At 49.0% G+C, this 17,416-nt stretch overlaps 2 protein-coding genes across 5 annotated transcripts in view; one reads left to right on the top strand and one right to left on the bottom strand.

Annotated features, from left to right (window-relative positions):
- The window catches only part of PEX14 (peroxisomal biogenesis factor 14), a 157,652-nt gene extending 156,176 nt beyond the window's left edge, over window positions 1–1,476 (bottom strand). For 2 of the 3 annotated variants that reach the window (XM_024253254.3, XM_024253251.3), the window contains exon 1: window positions 1,361–1,476. In XM_024253254.3, coding sequence (XP_024109022.1) covers window positions 1,361–1,396 — 36 coding nt within the window. In that variant the 5' untranslated portion in view covers window positions 1,397–1,476. Of the gene's footprint in view, window positions 1–1,282; window positions 1,304–1,360 lie in introns of those variants that run through there. The other variant, XM_024253256.2, reaches the window with a different exon arrangement.
- Window positions 1,224–16,561, top strand: DFFA (DNA fragmentation factor subunit alpha). 2 transcript variants are annotated; one of them, XM_009235357.4, is made up of 7 exons: window positions 1,224–1,479; window positions 3,275–4,039; window positions 7,039–7,200; window positions 9,050–9,192; window positions 12,322–12,511; window positions 12,719–12,870; window positions 14,225–16,561. In XM_009235357.4, the coding sequence occupies exons 2-7, from the start codon at window positions 3,904–3,906 to the stop codon at window positions 14,435–14,437; spliced, it is 996 nt and encodes a 331-aa protein (XP_009233632.2). In that variant the 5' UTR covers window positions 1,224–1,479; window positions 3,275–3,903; the 3' UTR covers window positions 14,438–16,561.
- Window positions 16,562–17,416: the final 855 nt, after the last annotated feature.

A 17,416-nucleotide genomic window follows, 5' to 3' on the forward strand; every position in this document is an offset into this window, starting at 1 on the left:
CTCTCAAGACACTTGCCAAACTCCAGAACACCTGACAGTGAGAAGGCCAGAATCAGTCCTTGTTATCTCCCATGTTTTACAATCAAGACATCTTCTTCCTGAATCATTCACACTGCTAATAGAAACTGGTATGGGGGAACACACCAACTCCTTTAAGTGCAATTCCTGTAACAGACATGCAGAATAAGACAGTAAGAAACACTAAGTGGTGGTCTTCTGCCTCTAAAGGAAGTGAAATACTAGTAAGTTGCTGAAAACTCTTAGAGGTGCTTCAAGGAGATGGGAGAGGAGGAATGAGGCCCCAAGTTGAAACTATTTTCTTCTTCTTCATTCTAATCCTAACTAAACTCAAAAATGTATGGATGACTAGTGGAGTCACACAGGTTCAATACAGGCTCAGCAGAGCACACGATTTGGGGCATGTCACAAACCCTTAGTATTCATTTCTGTGAAATGGAGGTTAGTAGCCTGCACTTCATAAAGGTTGTAGTGAACACTAAACGAGATAATAGATGTAATTTGTCCTCAACATGACAGCACATACGCAGTTAAATGTAAGATGTCTCTTAGCCCTTTTCTCCTCACCCCACCCCACCCCACCTTTGGACTATAAACCCCTTCAGAGGCCTTATCATCCACTGCCTCCCGACCGCAGAGGCACAGGCGTCAACACTGGTCCTTATGGTCCCCTTATTGGAGTGGGATTTGTCTGAATCTGCAGGTGAAAAGGTAGAGCGGAGCCCTCGGCCAACAAAACCAAACCCAGGGAAGCGAGGATGGGTCCTCAGCCAAAAGCTTGGTGGCGTCTGTTATTCACAGTGCGTCCCTTTCCTATCAACGCACTGAGAGGGCTCGACTAGATTATTTCTGACTATCCAACTTGACCAGAGAAGCGCAAAGGTGACTACAGATGAAGAGGGTGGCAACCGATCCAGGAGACTGAGGCCGTGAGGAAGGGCGAACCCTAATGGAATCAGGCCCCTCCCCGGAGGGGACAGCCGGGAACGATCTATCCTCTCCTTCTCAAGCCCTCGCAGCTCAAGGCTGGGGACTTCCCAAGGGTCCCGTCACCCTCCCCGCCAAGCTCAAGTGGGACCAGAGGTGCTGGCAGGCGGGAAGTGGGGACCTGGGGGCACAGCCAAACACCAAAGCCCGGGCTCCGGAATGTGGTCAAACAGGGGTCACCGGGGGAGGGGCCGGGTGGGGAGGACCTGGGGAGGGGCGGGGCTCAGGAGGGGGCAAGAGGTCCGGGTCCCCAGCTTCGGAGACTCGGGGTCCCTACCCGGCTCCCGGCCTTATGCTGAGCGCCCCCTCCAGCCGGGGTCTCCGCCGCATAGCGGGGCAGTCCCACTCCCCTTACCTGGCTCGGCTGCTCTGCCTGCTCCGAGGACGCCATCTTTCTGAGGCCTGACTAATCAACCGCCGCTGGGCGAGGTTTCTCCCAGGCGCCCTCGCTCTCGCCCTCCCGCCCAGACTAAGGTAGCCGGAACAGAGCCTGTCGATGTGGGGGACTGGGGCAGAGGGTGGAGCCCGGGTGTGCGGGTCACCTTGCATAGTTTCCGTTAAGTCTGCTTTCCAGGAAGATCCCAAGTCTGTATCTTCTTTGCGTTGTTATATGTGTATTATTCTGGTTTTTTTTTTTTTTTTTTGAGACGGAGTTTCACTCTTGTTGCCTAGGCTGGCGTGCAATGGCGCGATATCGGCTCAGCGCAACCTCCGCCTCCCGGTTTCAAGCGATTCTCCTGCCTCAGCCTCCCGAGTAGCTGGGACTGGAGGCATGCGCCACCATGCCCGGCTAACTTTGTATTTTTAGTAGAGATGGAGTTTCTCCATGTTGGTCAGGCTGCTCTCGAACTCCCGACCTCAGGTGATCTGCCTGCCTCGGCCTCCCAAAGTGTTGGGATTACAGAAGTGAGCCACTGCTCCCGGCCCATATTATTCTTATTGAGTTAAATCTCTGCCCATCCCCACAGTGCCATGGGCACATTTAGGGACTTGCCAATGGAGGAATGCGAAGAAACTTGGAAATTAATTTTTAGACATCAGTTCCATTCTTTGAGTGCCTACTATATGCTAGGGACTTTGGTAGGCCTTGAAATAAAAACATTCAAGACTCAATCGCTACTCCCACGCCCAGGCCAAACACACATACAATTACAGTATTATGGGGATAGGACTCAGATAAGTGTGCAGGTCTATTGGGAGAACATAAAAGGGGGCATTTTGAAGAGAAGAGGCTTCTACAAAACGTCATTATTTTACGCTGGTTGAATTGTTAGATTTTTTTTTAATTGTTAGATTTTTAAATTAAATATTGGACGGGAGCAGTGGCTCACACCTGTAATCCCAACACTTTAGGAGGCCAAGGCAGGAGGATCCCTTGAGCCCAGGAGGTTGAGGCTGCAGTGAACTATGATTATGCCACTGTACTCCAGCCTGGGCGACAGAGCGAGACCTTGTCTAAAAATAAGATAAGAAAATAAAAAATGAAATTATATGAAAAAGGATACATACATTACAGTTAACCGCCAGCTCCTATTATAGTTGTGTTTCGATCAATATAGACTGCTTAAAAGGGATGACTTAATTAATAATTCCTCCTACTAAACGCTGTTTTAAATGCCTAAACTTTTCTTGAGATAATATCTAATTTCCTCTCCCACGTTTTTTTTGTTTGTTTTTGCTTTTGTTTTTGTTTTTGCTTGAGACGAAGTCTTGCTCCTGACGCCCAGGCTGGAGTGCAATGGTGCGATCTCGGCCGACTGCAACCTCCGCCTCCCGGGTTCAAGCGATTCACCTGCCTCAGCCTCCCAAGTATCTGGGACTACAGGCGTGCGCCATCACGCCCGGCTAATTTTTGTATTTTTAGTAGAGACGGGGTTTCACCATGTTGGCCAGGCTGGTCTCAAACTACTGACCTCAGACCATCTGTCCGCCTCGGCCTCCTAAAGTGCTGAGATTACAGGGGTGAGCCACCGCCCCCGGGGCCCTTACCCACGTTTTTATAAACAAAATATGAGGTAGGAGGATTGCTTGAGCCCAGGAGATCAAAACTGCAGTGAGCCATCATCGCGCCACTGCACTCCAGCCTGGGAGACAGAGCGAAACGCTGTCTCAAAAAAAGAAAAAAGAAACGAGGAAGGAAGGTGTCCCACGAATGAATAAATATGAGCAGATAATTACTTCTAGTTTACGTAAAATGCCCTCTTTTAAGAGAGGAACTTTTTGATCATTTTTATTACTATTCTTTTAATCTTAGATGTTTATTTTTCAGGAGGAAAAAACAAACTTTTCCATAGTAGCAGTATTAAAACAAAGATGAATATGTTGTCAAGAGGCATCTGAACAATCTCCAACAGTGCCGAGCTTCGCATTTCCCCTTTCCTCCCCGATGCATTTGAGACTTTAATGCTTACTATATTTATTTAAGCGTTTTGTTCTGAGACTCCAAACTAATTTGCACAGTTGAAGCAGGAAATAGAATGGGCGGAAACATGCGGGTGTCTGTATTAGCATTATGCATCTCATATGCGAATAGGAATGCTCTAAAAATTCAATACAGTATACATGCGTGTGCATCTTCATGCAAAATAAGTCTCTATTGGCCTTATTTATGAACGCGCGAATGCAGCTCCTAAAAGGTAAAAACAACTCCTAGGCTGAATCGCGCGATAGAACGAAAGCGGCTTTAAACCCAGAGACTACAGTCTCCGGCATGCCTCGACGCCACACGTGATTAGCGGCAACTAGAACTACATCGCCCGGCGTGCCCTGGTCTCACGTGTGATTTGCTGCGGAGCGAACTACATCTCCCGGCAGGCTGCGGAAGGGGGTCGAGTAGAAGGACCGCCGCTCCGGCCTCCCGCGACTTCTCGAAGCCGGGCAGGTCCCACCTTGTAGAGGATGGAGGTGACCGGGGAAGCCGGGGTACCAGAATCTGGCGAGATCCGGACTCTAAAGCCGTGTCTGCTGCGCCGCAACTACAGCCGCGAACAGCACGGCGTGGCCGCCTCCTGCCTCGAAGACCTGAGGAGCAAGGGTTGGCTCGGGACCCCGGGCGAGGGTGTGGGGGAGCCAAGGCCGGGGAGGATGTCCGGCGGGGGCGAGGCGGGGTCAGGAGAGGCGACTTGGGGATTCTTATAGCTCGGGTGGAGCCTTGGGACAGAAATGGTCGGAGTGGGCATAGCGATTTACAGATTTAAGGCGCTTGAGCGTAATTAATCTCGTGTGAGACTCCACGGTGGTGGGAAGAGAGCCAGGAAGCAATGTGCAAATTAAGCCAGACTCGCCTTAGGTCTCTTGCCTGAAATCACTTCGATGTTGGACCAAACGGACCCCACTGGGTTCCTGCCACTCCGGCACACTCAGGTGGTACAAGAACCCCCACCTGAGCCCACGGCGGGGTGGGGAGGGGTTTCCACCGTCCGCTCTGGCAGGAACCTATGCAGGAAAGAGGGAGCTGCTACTGACCATTTCTGGAGGTCCAGACAAGGAACGTGAGTTGTAAGTGACGGAGCCGACGGAAGTTCCGATCCCGGCCCCATACCTTTACCAGCTGCTTGGCCTTGCACTTAACCAGCTCTCAACCCTCAGTTTTCTCATCAGTAAATTGGGTATAATATTTATAGCCCTGCTTCAAAGGATTGTTGGTTCTCTCAAATAAGATGATATGTTTAAGTGACTTGCAAGTCTTATTAGCCGGTAGCAACAAATTGCTTACCCAGAGAAGTTTTACAGGTTAAATGTGTGAGCCAGCCCCAGGCATGTAGTCACAGTGTGTGTCAGAGGGCACAGTTGCTTCCTCTCAGTCACCAACAGAAATCATATGGAAATTTTCAGAGACCCATGAACAGCCAAAGCATTATAAATGCTTTGGTAACATGGATTTTGCGTATAAGCATTTATGTATTTTTTTCCTGACGTTAGATTACTTTACTTCTAATTCCCCTTCAGTGCCTTGGCTGGATGTGCGTGGCACAGAGGCTGGTGTTCTCTGCAGTCCAGCCCATACATGCCTTGCTGTTCTATTGGGTGGTAGACAACACCGCTGAAGGATATTTGTAGTCTCTTGGCTATTTCTGATCACTCCAGTCCCGTTAGTATTTGAAGCATTGCTGTCACTAAATGGGATAGTACAGACCTGTCCTGGAGAAAGCCTCTCGGCCGATGATAATAATATGAAAAGCTACTGATAGAAGCTTCCACTTCTTTTATACTTTCCCATAGGTTAGAAAAGAAGCTGCTAAGGAAGATACTGTAAAGAACAAAAAGCATTTTCTTTCTTTTTTTTTGAGACAGAGTCTCACTCTGTCACCCAGGCTGGAGTGCAGTGGCACTATCTCGGCTCACTGCAAGCTCCGCCTCCCGGGTTCACTCCATTCTCCTGCCTTAGCCTCCGGAGTAGCTGGGACTACAGGCGCCCACCACCACGCCCAGCTAATTTTTTGTGTTTTTTAGCAGAGACGGGGTTTCACCATGTTAGCCAGGATGGTCTCGATCACCTGACCTCGTGATCCGCCCGCCTCGGCCTCCCGAAGTGCTGGGATTACAGACGTGAGCCACTGCACCTGGCCTTTTTGGTATATTTTTTGACATTTGTTACACGTAGGAGAATTTAAGAGGACAACTGAGGGCTGGGTACGGTGGCTCACACCTGTAATCCCAGCACTTTGGGAGGCCGAGGCGGGCGGATCACGAGGTCAGGAGATCAAGACCATCACTAAAAATACAAAACATTAGCCGGGCGTGGTGGTGGACACCTGTAATCCCAGCTACTCGGGAGGCTGAGGCAGGAGAAAGGCATGAACCCGGGAGGCGGAGCTTGCAGCGAGCCAAGATAGCGCCTGGGCACTCCAGCCTGGGCGACAGAGCAAGACTCCGTCTCAAAAAAAAAAAAAAAAAGGAAAATTGAGTAAATGAATGAGAGACTGCTTGTTTGCAAGGAATCAAACCAGACTTTGATTGGTTGTTCATTCCAGTAAAAACTCAAATACCTACCATACATCAGTGTGGAGTAGCTGGAGTAAACATACTTTCAGGAGCCAGACTTTGTGGGTTTAAATCCCAGCTTTGCCACTTACTGTGTGATCTTGGACAAGTTACTTAACCTCTCTGAGCCTTGGGTTCATCATCTATAAAACAGAACTAATAAAAGTACCTACTTTACAGGATTATTTTGAGATTAAATACTGTATATGAAAAGCACTTAGGCCAGGCGCAGTGGCTCATGCCTGTAATCCCAGCACTTTGGGAGGCCGAGGCAGGTAGATCATTAGGTCAGGAGTTCCAGACCAGTCTGGCCAAGATGATGAAACCCCATCTCTACTAAAAATACAAAAATTAGCCAGGCACGGTGGCCAGTGCCTGTAATCCCAGCTACTCGGGAGACTAAGGCAGAGAATTGCTTGAACCCGGGAGGGGGAGGTTGCAGTGAGCCAAGATTGTACTACTGCACTCCAGCCTGGGCAACAGAGTGAGACTATGTGTCAAAAAAAAAAAGAAAAGAAAAGAAAGAAAAGCACTTAGGGCCGGGCACAGTGGCTCCCAGCACTTTGGGAGGCCAAGGCGGTTGGATCATGAGGTCAGGAGTTCGAGACCAGCCTGGTCAACATGGTGAAACCACGTCTCTACTAAAAATACAAAAATTAGCCGGACATGGTGGTGCACGCCTATAATCCCAGCTACTCGGGAGGCTGAGGCGGGAGAATCACTTGAACCTGGGAGGCAGAGGTTTCAGTGAGCCGAGATCGCACCACTGCACTGCAGCCTGGGTAACAGAGTGAGACCCAAGATCACACCACTGCGCTGCAGCCTGGGTAACAGAGTGAGACCCTGCTACAAAAAAAAAGAAAAGAACACTTAGAACAGAATCAGGCACGTGATGAGTGTTCTATTAGTGCTAGAAGTGATGATTGTTATTCTAGTTATTACCTACCAGGAGTTCAGCTCAGCTCTGGAGCCATACATACTTGAGATGCAGGGACAGATGTAATTTCCTTATGGTTATTTGTCATTTGCCAAATATTTTCTTCTTTTCAGCCTGTGACATTCTGGCCATTGATAAGTCCCTGACACCAGTCACCCTGGTCCTGGCAGAGGATGGCACCATAGTGGATGATGACGATTACTTTCTGTGTCTACCTTCCAATACTAAGTTTGTGGCGTTGGCCAATAATGAGAAATGGGCATACAACAATTCAGGTAAGAAACTCTAGCCATATATAAAACGGCCTATGCAGTACAGCATCCGTCATGATTACTTTCACTGCACAGACAATTGCCATTTGTCTGGCTTTTTAAGCATTTGTTCAACAAATATTTACTGAGCACTTTCTATGTGCCAGACATGGTGCTGAGTCCTGGGGATAAAGATGAATGAGGCCAGGCACGGTGGGCAGATCACCTGAGGTCAGGAGTTTGAGACCAGCCTGGCCAACATGGCAAAAGCCCATCTCTACTGAAAATACAAAAACTAGCTGAGCATGGTGGCAGGCACCTATAATCCCAGCTACTTGGGAGGCTGAGGCGGGAGAATTGCTTGAACCTGGGAGGTGGAGGTTGCAGTGAGCTGAGATTGTGCCACTGCACTCCGGCCTGGGCAACAGAGCGAGACTCTGTCTCAAAAAAAAGAAAAAAAAATAGATGAATGAGACATGGGCCCAGTTCTCAACTAACTCATGGACAGACAGCAACTAAAATGCAGCCTGGCAGGGAGCTCAGTGCTGTAGGCTGCAGTCCGGCTGTTGAGGTCTGGATCCCGGCTCTACCATTTACTAGCCAGGTGACCTTGTGCAAATTACATAACTTCTCAGTGCCTTGTTGACATCATAATTATAGAACCTGTCCCCTAAGATTGTCGTAAAGATAATATAGTACATATCAAACCAGGGTTTCTCAATGACACTGTTGACATTTGGGGCTGGAGTTGTGGAGAGGATGCTTTGTGTATGATAGGGTGTTTAGTAGCATCCTAGATGTTACGAACCTCCCCCCACAACTGTAATAACCAAGAATAAATGACTCCAGATATTGTCAGATGTCTCCTGGGGGGCAAAATTGCTCCCGCTTGAGAACCACTGATACGAAGCGTTTAGATCTTACCTGGCACATAGTTAAGGACTCAATAAATGTTACCTGTCCCTGCCATCATCATCATCACAGGAGACAGAAAGGGGACTAACATTGGTGACCAAGGATCAAGAAGTGTCTTGAGAGGGGGATTAGTTTTAGGGAGGGACTTAAAAAAAAGTGTCCTGAAGTATGCCACAAAATTGAGGAAGTCATCCTACAGCAGTGGCCCTACCAGCCACCTTTGCACTCAGGCCTAAGGGAGAGCAATCGATGGCTACAGCTCCCCCAGTTAAAGAAGGGACCAATCCCCAAGCACAGAGAAATGCTGGCACAAATGACCATTTTCGTATAAAAAACAGGACACACCTGGACACACAGAAACCAGAAAGGGAAGTATGATTGGATTCCATGTAGGTGTGACCACACATTGGGTTTAAATGGCTTCTTTCTGTGGAAGAATACAGAGCCGTTGCCCACAGAGATAAAGATGAAAGAGGGTCAGGCACGGTGGCTCACACCTGTAATCCCAGCAATTTGGGAGACCAAGGCGGGCGGATTACTTGAAGTCAGGAGTTTGAGACCAGCCTGGCCAACATGGTGAAAGCCCGTCTCTACTAAAAAACCAAAATTAGCTGGTCATGGTGGTGGGCACCTGTAATCTCAGCTACTTGCAAGGCTGAGGCAGGAGAATCGCTTGAACTTGGGCAGTGGAGGTTGCAGTGAGCCAAGATCGTGCCACTGCACTCCAGCCTGGGCAACAGAGTGAGACTCTGTCTCAAAAAAAAAAAAAAAAAAGATGAAAGAAGAGGGGAAATCAAGGTCTTGGATGGATATTGGCCCTCCTGTGAATCCTTGAGATAAGATGCTTCTTTCCCATTGAAATTAATCTAGATCCTCAAGAGGCCTGTGTGTGCTGGGGGAGGAGGTGAAAACAGCACTTCAGGTTGTTCTGTGACTGGCATTTTCTCCCATATGTCAGATGGAGGTACAGCTTGGATTTCCCAAGAGTCCTTTGATGTAGATGAAACAGACAGTGGGGCAGGGTTGAAGTGGAAGAACGTGGCCAGGCAGCTGAAAGAAGATCTGTCCAGCATCATCCTCCTATCAGAGGAGGACCTCCAGGTAAAGCCTCCTCCACAACCTGCGACAATGTTCATCTGGCCTCTGCCCCCCGCCCCAGCACCTTCTTAGCTTCTATACTTGCCATAGCAATTTCTTTGTTTTAATCCTAATTTTTAAATAATTCTTAAATTACAACTAAGATTTTTCATCTTCTCATTCTCACCAAGAGTAATTTTTCAACCCTCGTCATGAAGCAGAATTACCTGTGGATTTTTTTTCTTTTTTTTTCCGAGACACCAGTCTTACTCTGTCGCCCAGGCTGGAGTGCAGTGGTGCAATCTCAGCTCACTGCAGCCTCCACCTCCCGGGTTCAAGCAATTCTCCTGCCTCAGCGTCCCAGGTAGCTGGAATTACAGGTGCACACCAACACGCCCAGCTAATTTTGGTATTTTTAGTAGAGACAGCGTTTCATCATGTTGGCCAGGCTGGTCCTGACCTCAAGTGATCCACCCGCCTCGGCCTCCCAAAGTGCTGAGATTATAGGCGTGAGCCACCGCGCCCAGCCAGATTATTTTTTTTAATACAAATGCCTGGGATCCACCCTAAACCTAGTTAGGTGGATGCTGGGGTCAAGGATGCCCTGCTAGAGAATGTAGCGTTGGAGTAGCTGGCTTCACATCCCAGCACTATCACCACGACTTTGAACCAGTAGCTTAGCTTCTCTCCTTGTGTTTTCTCTCTAGTAAGATTGGGATAGGCCAGGTGCAGTGGCTCACGCCTGTAATCTCAGCACTTTGGGAGGCCGAGGAGGGCAGATCATGAGGTCAGGAGATTGAGACCATCTTGGCTAACACAGTAAAACCCCATCTCTACTAAAAATACAAAAAATTAGCCAGGCGTGGTGGCTGGCACCTGTAGTCCCAGCTACTCAGGAGGCTGAGGCAGAAGAATTGCCTGAACCCAGGAGGTGGAGCTTGCAGTGAGCCAAGATCGCACCACTGCACTCCAGCCTGGGTGACAGAGCGAGACTCTGTCTCAAAAAAAAAAAAAAAAAAAAGATTGGGATAAAAACAGTATGCTTTCATTCAAAGAAAATTTCTCTTTGAGACAGGGTCTTGCTTTGTCACCCAGTGCAGTGGCATGATCATAGCTCACTGCATCCTCAACCCCCTGGGCTCAAGCCATCCTCCCACCTCAGCCTCTCAGGTAGCTGAGACTGTAGGCTTGCACCACCACACTGCGCTATTTTTTCTTTTTTTTTTTTAATTTTTGTAGGCCAGGTGCAGTGGCTCATACCTGTAATCCTAGCACTTTGGGAGGCCAAGGTGAGCAAATTGCCTGAGTTCAGGAGTTTGATATGGTAAAACCCTGTCTCTACAAAAATTAGCTAGGTGTGGTGCCGTGTGCCTGTAGTTCCAGCTATTCAGGAAACTGAGGCGGAAGGATCACTTGAGCCCAGGTGGTCAAGGCTTCAGTGAGCCATGACTATACCACACCAACCTGGGCAACAGAGCAAGACCCCATCTCAAAAATAAATAAATAAATAAAGCCAGGCGCGGTGGCTCACACCTATAATCCTAGAACTTTGAGAGGCCGGGGTGGGCAGATCACGATGTCAAGAGATCAAGACCATCCTGGCAAACATGGTGAAACCCCATCTTTACTAAAAATACAGCCGGGCACGGTGGCTTACGCCTGTAATCCCAGCACTTTGGGAGGCCGAGGAGGGTGGATCACAAGGTCAGGAGTTCAAGACCAGCTTGGCCAAGATGGTGAAACCCCGTCTCTACTAAAAATATAAAAATTAGCCAGGTGTGGCGGCAAGCACCTGTAATCCCAGCTACTCAGGAGGCTGAGGCAGGAGAATCACTTGACCCGGGAGGGGGAGGTAGCAGTGAGCAGAGATCACGCCACTGCATTTTAGCCTGGGAGACAGAGCAAGACTCTGTCTCAAAAAACAAAAAATTACAAAAATTAGCTGGGCATGATGGCATGTGCCTGTAATCCCAGCTACTCAGGAGGCTGAAGCAGGAGAATAGCTTGAACCCGGGAGGCAGAGGTTGCGGTGAGCCGAGATCACGTCACTGCACTCCAGCCTAGCGACAGAGCAAGACTCAGTCTCAAAAAAAATTAATTAATTAATGTTTTATAGAGAGGAGGTCTTCACACATTGCCTAGGCTGGTCTTGAACTCCTGGGCTCAGGCAGTCCTCCCACCCTGGCCTCCCAAAGTGCTGAGATTATTGATATGAGCCTCTGTGTTTGACCCACAAAATATTTATTGAGCCCCATCCTGTGCCTGTCATTGTTCTATGCACTGGGCGTGCAGTGGCGAACAAGCCAGACGGTCTCTGCTCTAACGGTGCTTGTATTCTGATGAAGGGAGGCAGAAAACAACAGGAAAGCGTATCAGACGGTGGTTTGCAGAGAGTGATGGAGGCTACTCTAGATTGGAACACGGAGGAAGGCCTCTTTGAGGAAATGATTTCTTGGTGTTTTTTATTTTGGTTTGTTTTGTTTTGTTTTGAGACAGGGTCTAGCTCTGTCACCCAGGCTGGAGTGCAGCAGTGCAATCTCAGCTCACTGCAACGTCTGCCTGCCGGGCTCAAACGATCCTCCCACCTCAGCCTCCCGAGTAACTGGGACCACAGGCGTACTCCACCATGCCTGGTGAATTTTTATATTTTTGGTAAAGACAGGTTTTCACCATGTTGCCCAGGCTGGTCTTAAACTCCTGAGCTCAAGCAGTCCTCCTGCCTCAGCCTCCCAGAGTGCTGGAATTATAGGTGTAAGCCACTACACTCGACCCTTCTTCCCAAGTTTAACACTAGAAGAAAATTAGAAAAATTGGCCGGGCGCGGTGGCTCACACCTGTAATCCCAGCACTTTGGGAGGCCGAGGCGGGCGGATCACGAGGTCAGGAGATCGAGACCATCCTGGCTAACACGGTGAAACCCCGTCTCTACTAAAAATACAAAAAATTAGCCAGGCATGGTGGCGGGCGCCTGTAGTACCAGCTGCTCGGGAGGCTGAGGCAGGAGAATGGCGTGAACCCGGGAGGCAGAGCTTGCAGTGAGCCGAGATCACGCCACTGCACTCCAGCCTGGGAAACAGAGCAGACTCCGTCTCAAAAAAAAAGAAAAGTCAGGAAGTCCTTGTAGATTTCTAAGCGTCTATGTTTGTTTGTTAGATGCTTGTTGACGCTCCCTGCTCAGACCTGGCTCAGGAACTACATCAGAGTTGTGCCACCGTCCAGCGGCTACAGCACACGCTCCAGCAGGTGCTTGACCAAAGAGAGGAAGTGCGTCAGTCCAAGCAGCTCCTGCAGCTGTACCTCCAGGCTTTGGAGAAAGAGGGCAGCCTCTTGTCAAAGCAGGAAGGTAGGACTCTCTGCAGGCAGAGTTACTCTGAGAATTCAGGGCTGATGGAGGCGTCCCTCAGGAGGACGCTATTTGTGATGCAGCCAGAGCCACTGAAGCCACGGCTGCTGGATGCAGGAAGGGCACGTTTCTCTCTTGCCTGGCTAGTTGGTCATGTGGCTGTATGGTCACACCACATCTGATCTCTGTCTCGTGTCTCCTTTGCAGAGTCCAAAGCTGCCTTTGGTGAGGAGGCGGATGCAGTAGACACGGGTATCAGCAGAGAGACCTCCTCGGACGTTGCACTGGCGAGCCACATCCTTACTGCACTGAGGGAGAAGCCAGCTCCAGAGCTGAGCTTATCTAGTCAGAATTTGGAGGTGGGCGGAAATCAGGGTCACTGAGCTACAGAGGAGAACATGCCCTGGGATGTAGTAGTATCGCGCAGAGGCGTGTGGGCCCTTTTGTTCACCTCTGCAGACTGTGAATCCTAGCTGCCAATTTGCCTATTATATGCCAAAGCATTTGCAAAAATCTCATTAATCTAAACGAAATAGCTTTAAAGAAAAATGCATACACTTCCTCAGATCGTTAAACAGACTTTGGTCCAAGGTTGGTAATGAAATGACTGTTCCTGACAGGGAGGAATAGCGGGGCCCAATCTTCTGAGATGGCTTCTGGGTCTTTCCATGGTCAAAGAAGATCTATAGTCCGTCCTGAGGTCTGTCAATGTCACAGGAAAAGGCAAACTTGAGGGGATCGTCGCCTGCTGGCTAAGACCAGGGAACTAAAAACTTGAGGATGGGAACCCGCCAGGGTGTGCTATTTCTGATTCATTGTCCTTGTCCCTGTCATAAGTACCTCCCTATTGTAGATAGAAGGGAAGGAAACTGTTGACTTGAGCTTGGCTAAATTTCCTGAAGGTGGAGGACCTTAGAGTTGCTTCAAGTAAACTTTCCAAGGACTTCCTCCTGTTGGTGTTGTAAGAAAAGGCCCATGCTTGGCCGGGCACAGTGGCTTACGCCTGTTAATGCCAGTACTTTGGGAGGCCGAGGCAGGTGGATCACCTGAGGTCAGGAGTTCGAGACCAGCCTGACCAACATGGTGAAACCCCATCTCTACTAAAAATACAAAAATTAGCCTGGCATGGTGGTGGGAGGCTGAAGCAAGAGAATCGCTTGAACCCGGGAGGTGGAGGTTGCTGTGAGCCAAGATCGCACCACTGCACTCCAGCCTGGGCAACAAGAGTGAAACTCTGTCTTAAAAAAGCCCATGGCAGGCTGGGTGCGGTGGCTCACGCCTATAATCCCAGCACTTTGGGAGGCCAAGGCAGGCAGATCACGAGGTCAGGAGATTGAGACCATCCTGGCGAACACGGTGAAACCCCGTCTCTACTAAAAAAAATACAAAAAAATTAGCTGGGCGTGGTGGTGGACACCTGTAGTCCCAGCTACTCGGGGGCCTGAGGCAGGAGAATGGCGTGAACTCGGGAGGCGGAGCTTGCAGGGAGCTGAGATAGTGCCACTGCACTCCAGCCTGGGTGACAGAGCGAGACTCCGTCTCAAAAAAACAAAAAGCCCGTGGCAATTAATGGTAAAGGAAACCCGGCATTTCAGTGTAAAGAGGTAACATAAACGGATACTGCCTCATCGCACTCCCCAAAAGAGAGTCAGGAGAGCAGCAGGAGAGGCGCACAGAAGGCCCAGTTCTCAGGGGTTCTTATTCTTGCTGCAGTTGGTTACCAAGGAAGACCCCAAAGCGCTGGCTGTTGCCTTGAACTGGGACATAAAGAAGACGGAGACTGTTCAAGAGGCCTGTGAGCGGGAGCTCGCCCTGCGCCTGCAGCAGATGCAGAGCTTGCATTCTCTCCGGAGCATCTCAGCAAGCAAGGCCTCACGACCTGGTGACCTGCAGAATCCTAAGCGAGCCAGACAGGATCCCACATAGCAGCAGTGGGAAGTGTGCCAAGGAAGCTCTGTGGCGTTGTGATATTGGTAGACACCCTCAGCCTCATCATTTGACTACCTATGTACTACTCTACCCCCTGCCTTAGAACACCTTCCAGAGAAGCTATTCCAGGTGTCAACATATGCCCTTCCACGAATTTTTTTTTTTTAACCCCACCAGCTTCACGACTTCTGCCAATTTTGAATGATATAGCTGCACCAACAATATCCCGCCTCCTCTGATTACATATGATGTTCTCTGTTCAAAAGTAATTGGCAGTGATTGGCCGGGCGCGGTGGTTCACGCCTGTAATCCCAGCACTGGGAGGCCAAGGAGGGCAGATCATGAGGTCAGGAGATCGAGACCATCCTGGCTAACACGGTGAAACCCCGTCTCTACTAAAAATACAAAAAAAATTAGCCAGCCATGGTGGCGGGTGCCTGTAATCCCAGCTACTTGGGAGGCTGAGGCAGGAGAATGACATGAACCCGGGAGGCGGAGCTTGCAGTGAGCTGAGATTGCGCCACTGCACTCTAGCCTGGGCGACAGAGCGAGACTCCGTCTCAAAAAAAAAAAAAAAAAGTAATTGGCGGTGATTATGGGCGTACTGCCTAACATTTAGCCCTGCCCCATATGGAACATGTTTAAAAAAAAAAAAAAAAAAAGCCAGGCCGGGTGTGGTGGCTCACGCTTGTGATCCCAGCACTTTGGGAGGCCGAGGCGGGTGGATCACGAGGTCAGGAGATCGAGACCATCCTGGCTAACACAGTGAAACGTGTCTCTACTAAAAGTACAAAAAACTAGCTGGGCGTGGTGGCAGGAGCCTGTAGTCCCAGCTACCCGGGAGGCTGAGGCAGGAGAATTGCTTGAACCGGGGAGGCAGAAGTTGCAGTGAGCCGAGATTATGCCACTGCACTCCAGCCTGGGCGACAGAGTGACACTCTGTCTCAAAAAAAAAAAAAAAAAGGACAGGCACCACAGTGGCTCAAACCTTTGATCCCAGCACTTTGGAGGCCGATGCAGGTGGATCACATGAGGTCAGGAGTTCAAGACCAACCTGGCCAATATGGTGAAACCCCGTCTCTACTAAAAATACAAAAATTAGCCGGGCATGATGGCGGGTGCCTGTAATCCCAGCTACTCGGTAGGCAGAGGTTGCAGTGAGCTGAGCGCGCACCACTGCACTCCAGCCTGGGTGACAGAGCGAGACTCCGTATCGCAAAAAAAAAAAAAAAAAAGTTTTGTTTGTTTTGTTTTTTTGAGACGGAGTCTCACTCTGTCACCTAGTCTGGAGTGCAGTGGCACACTCTCGGCTCACTGCAACCCCCACCTCCCAGGTTCAAGTGATTCTCCTGTCTCAGCCTCCCGAGCAGCTGGGATTACAGGCGCGTGCCACCATGCCCGGCTAATTTTTGTATTTTTAGTAGAGACGGGGTTTTGTCACTTTGGCCAGGCTGGTCTCAAACTCCTGACCTCAGGTGATCCACCCACCTCAGCCTCCCAAAGTGCTGGGATTACAGGCGTGAGCCACCATCCCTGGCCAGAAAAAAAAGTTTTTAAATAAAGTAATTGTCAGCTTAGGCAACATAGCAAGACCCTGTCTCTACAAAAAAAATTTTTAAGATAGCCAGGCATGGTGGTACTGACCTATAATCCTAGCTACTCTGGAGGCTAAGGTGAGAGGATCGCTTGAGCCCAGGAGCTCAAGGCTGATCATGCCACCATACTCCAGCCTGGATGATAGAGTAAGACCCTACTTTTTTTTTTTTTTTTTTTTTTAAAGGTAATTATCAAGGGCAGTGAAAAGAAATGGTCATATTTCCAACTCATTATCCATATTCTGAAGATAGTACTGCAGAATTTTAAGCAGAGATAGTGGTGAAGATGGTGACATTATAGAGTGTTGACTATGGCCACAAACTTGTTTCTCCAGTTAATGAATTTTTTTGTTTGTTTGTTTAAAGATACATATTAAGCTTGTAGACCATAGGGACATACAGAGAGTCCATTTCTAATATCTAATTCAGTATTGTGAAATTATATCTCACCACTGTGAAACTCTTCAGTTTTCTAATTGCTTTATCAGCAGGGGGTATAAAAGATCATTAAAGCAATTTCCACATGCTGCGACTCCAAGTCTCTGGGTGTGAAGCAGAGCAATCCTGGTTTGTCCTCCTCCTGTCTCCATACAGACGGCTTCTGCAGGTTTGGTAATCTACAGTACACTCCTTGCAGGGGAAAGGTGATGAGTTATCATGGACTTATTTGACCATTTTTTATGCATGCTTAGCGGAAAACAGAATACTATTAAGAGATTCATTGGCTAGTTATTAAGTAAAGAAATATCACAATAGGCCAGACGCAGTGGCTCACACCTGTAATCCCAGCATTTTGGGAGGCCGAGGTGGGCAGATCACCTGAGGTCAGGAGTTCGAGACCAGCCTAGCCAACATGGTGAAACCCCGTCTCTACTAAAATTATAAAAAATTAGCTGGGTGTAGTGGTACATGCCTGTAGTCCCAGTTACTTGGGAGGCTGAGGCACGAGAATTGCTTGAACCCAGGAAGTGGAGGTGGAGGGGAGCCGAAATTGTGCCACTGTATACCAGCCTGCAACAGAGTGAGACACTGTCACAAAAAAAAATAAATAAATATCACAATATGTCACAATAGGCCGGGCGCAGTGGCTCACACCTGTAATCCCAGCACTTTGGGAGGCCGAGGCAGATGGATCACCTGAGGGTCAGGAGTTTGAGACCAGCCTGGCCAACGTGACAAAACCCCGTCTACTAAAAATACAAAAATTAGCTGGCCGTGATGGTGGGCACCTGTAATCCCAGCTACTCGGGAGGCTGAGACATGAGAATCGCTTGAACCCAGGAGGTGGAGATTGCACTGAGCTGAGATCCTGCCACTGGGCTCCAGCCTGGGTGACAGAACAAGACTCTGTCTAAAAAAAAAAAAAAAAAAAAAAAAAAAA

This window comes from Pongo abelii, chromosome 1 (genome assembly GCF_028885655.2).
Source record: "Pongo abelii isolate AG06213 chromosome 1, NHGRI_mPonAbe1-v2.0_pri, whole genome shotgun sequence".
Taxonomy (NCBI): Eukaryota; Metazoa; Chordata; class Mammalia; order Primates; family Hominidae; genus Pongo; species Pongo abelii.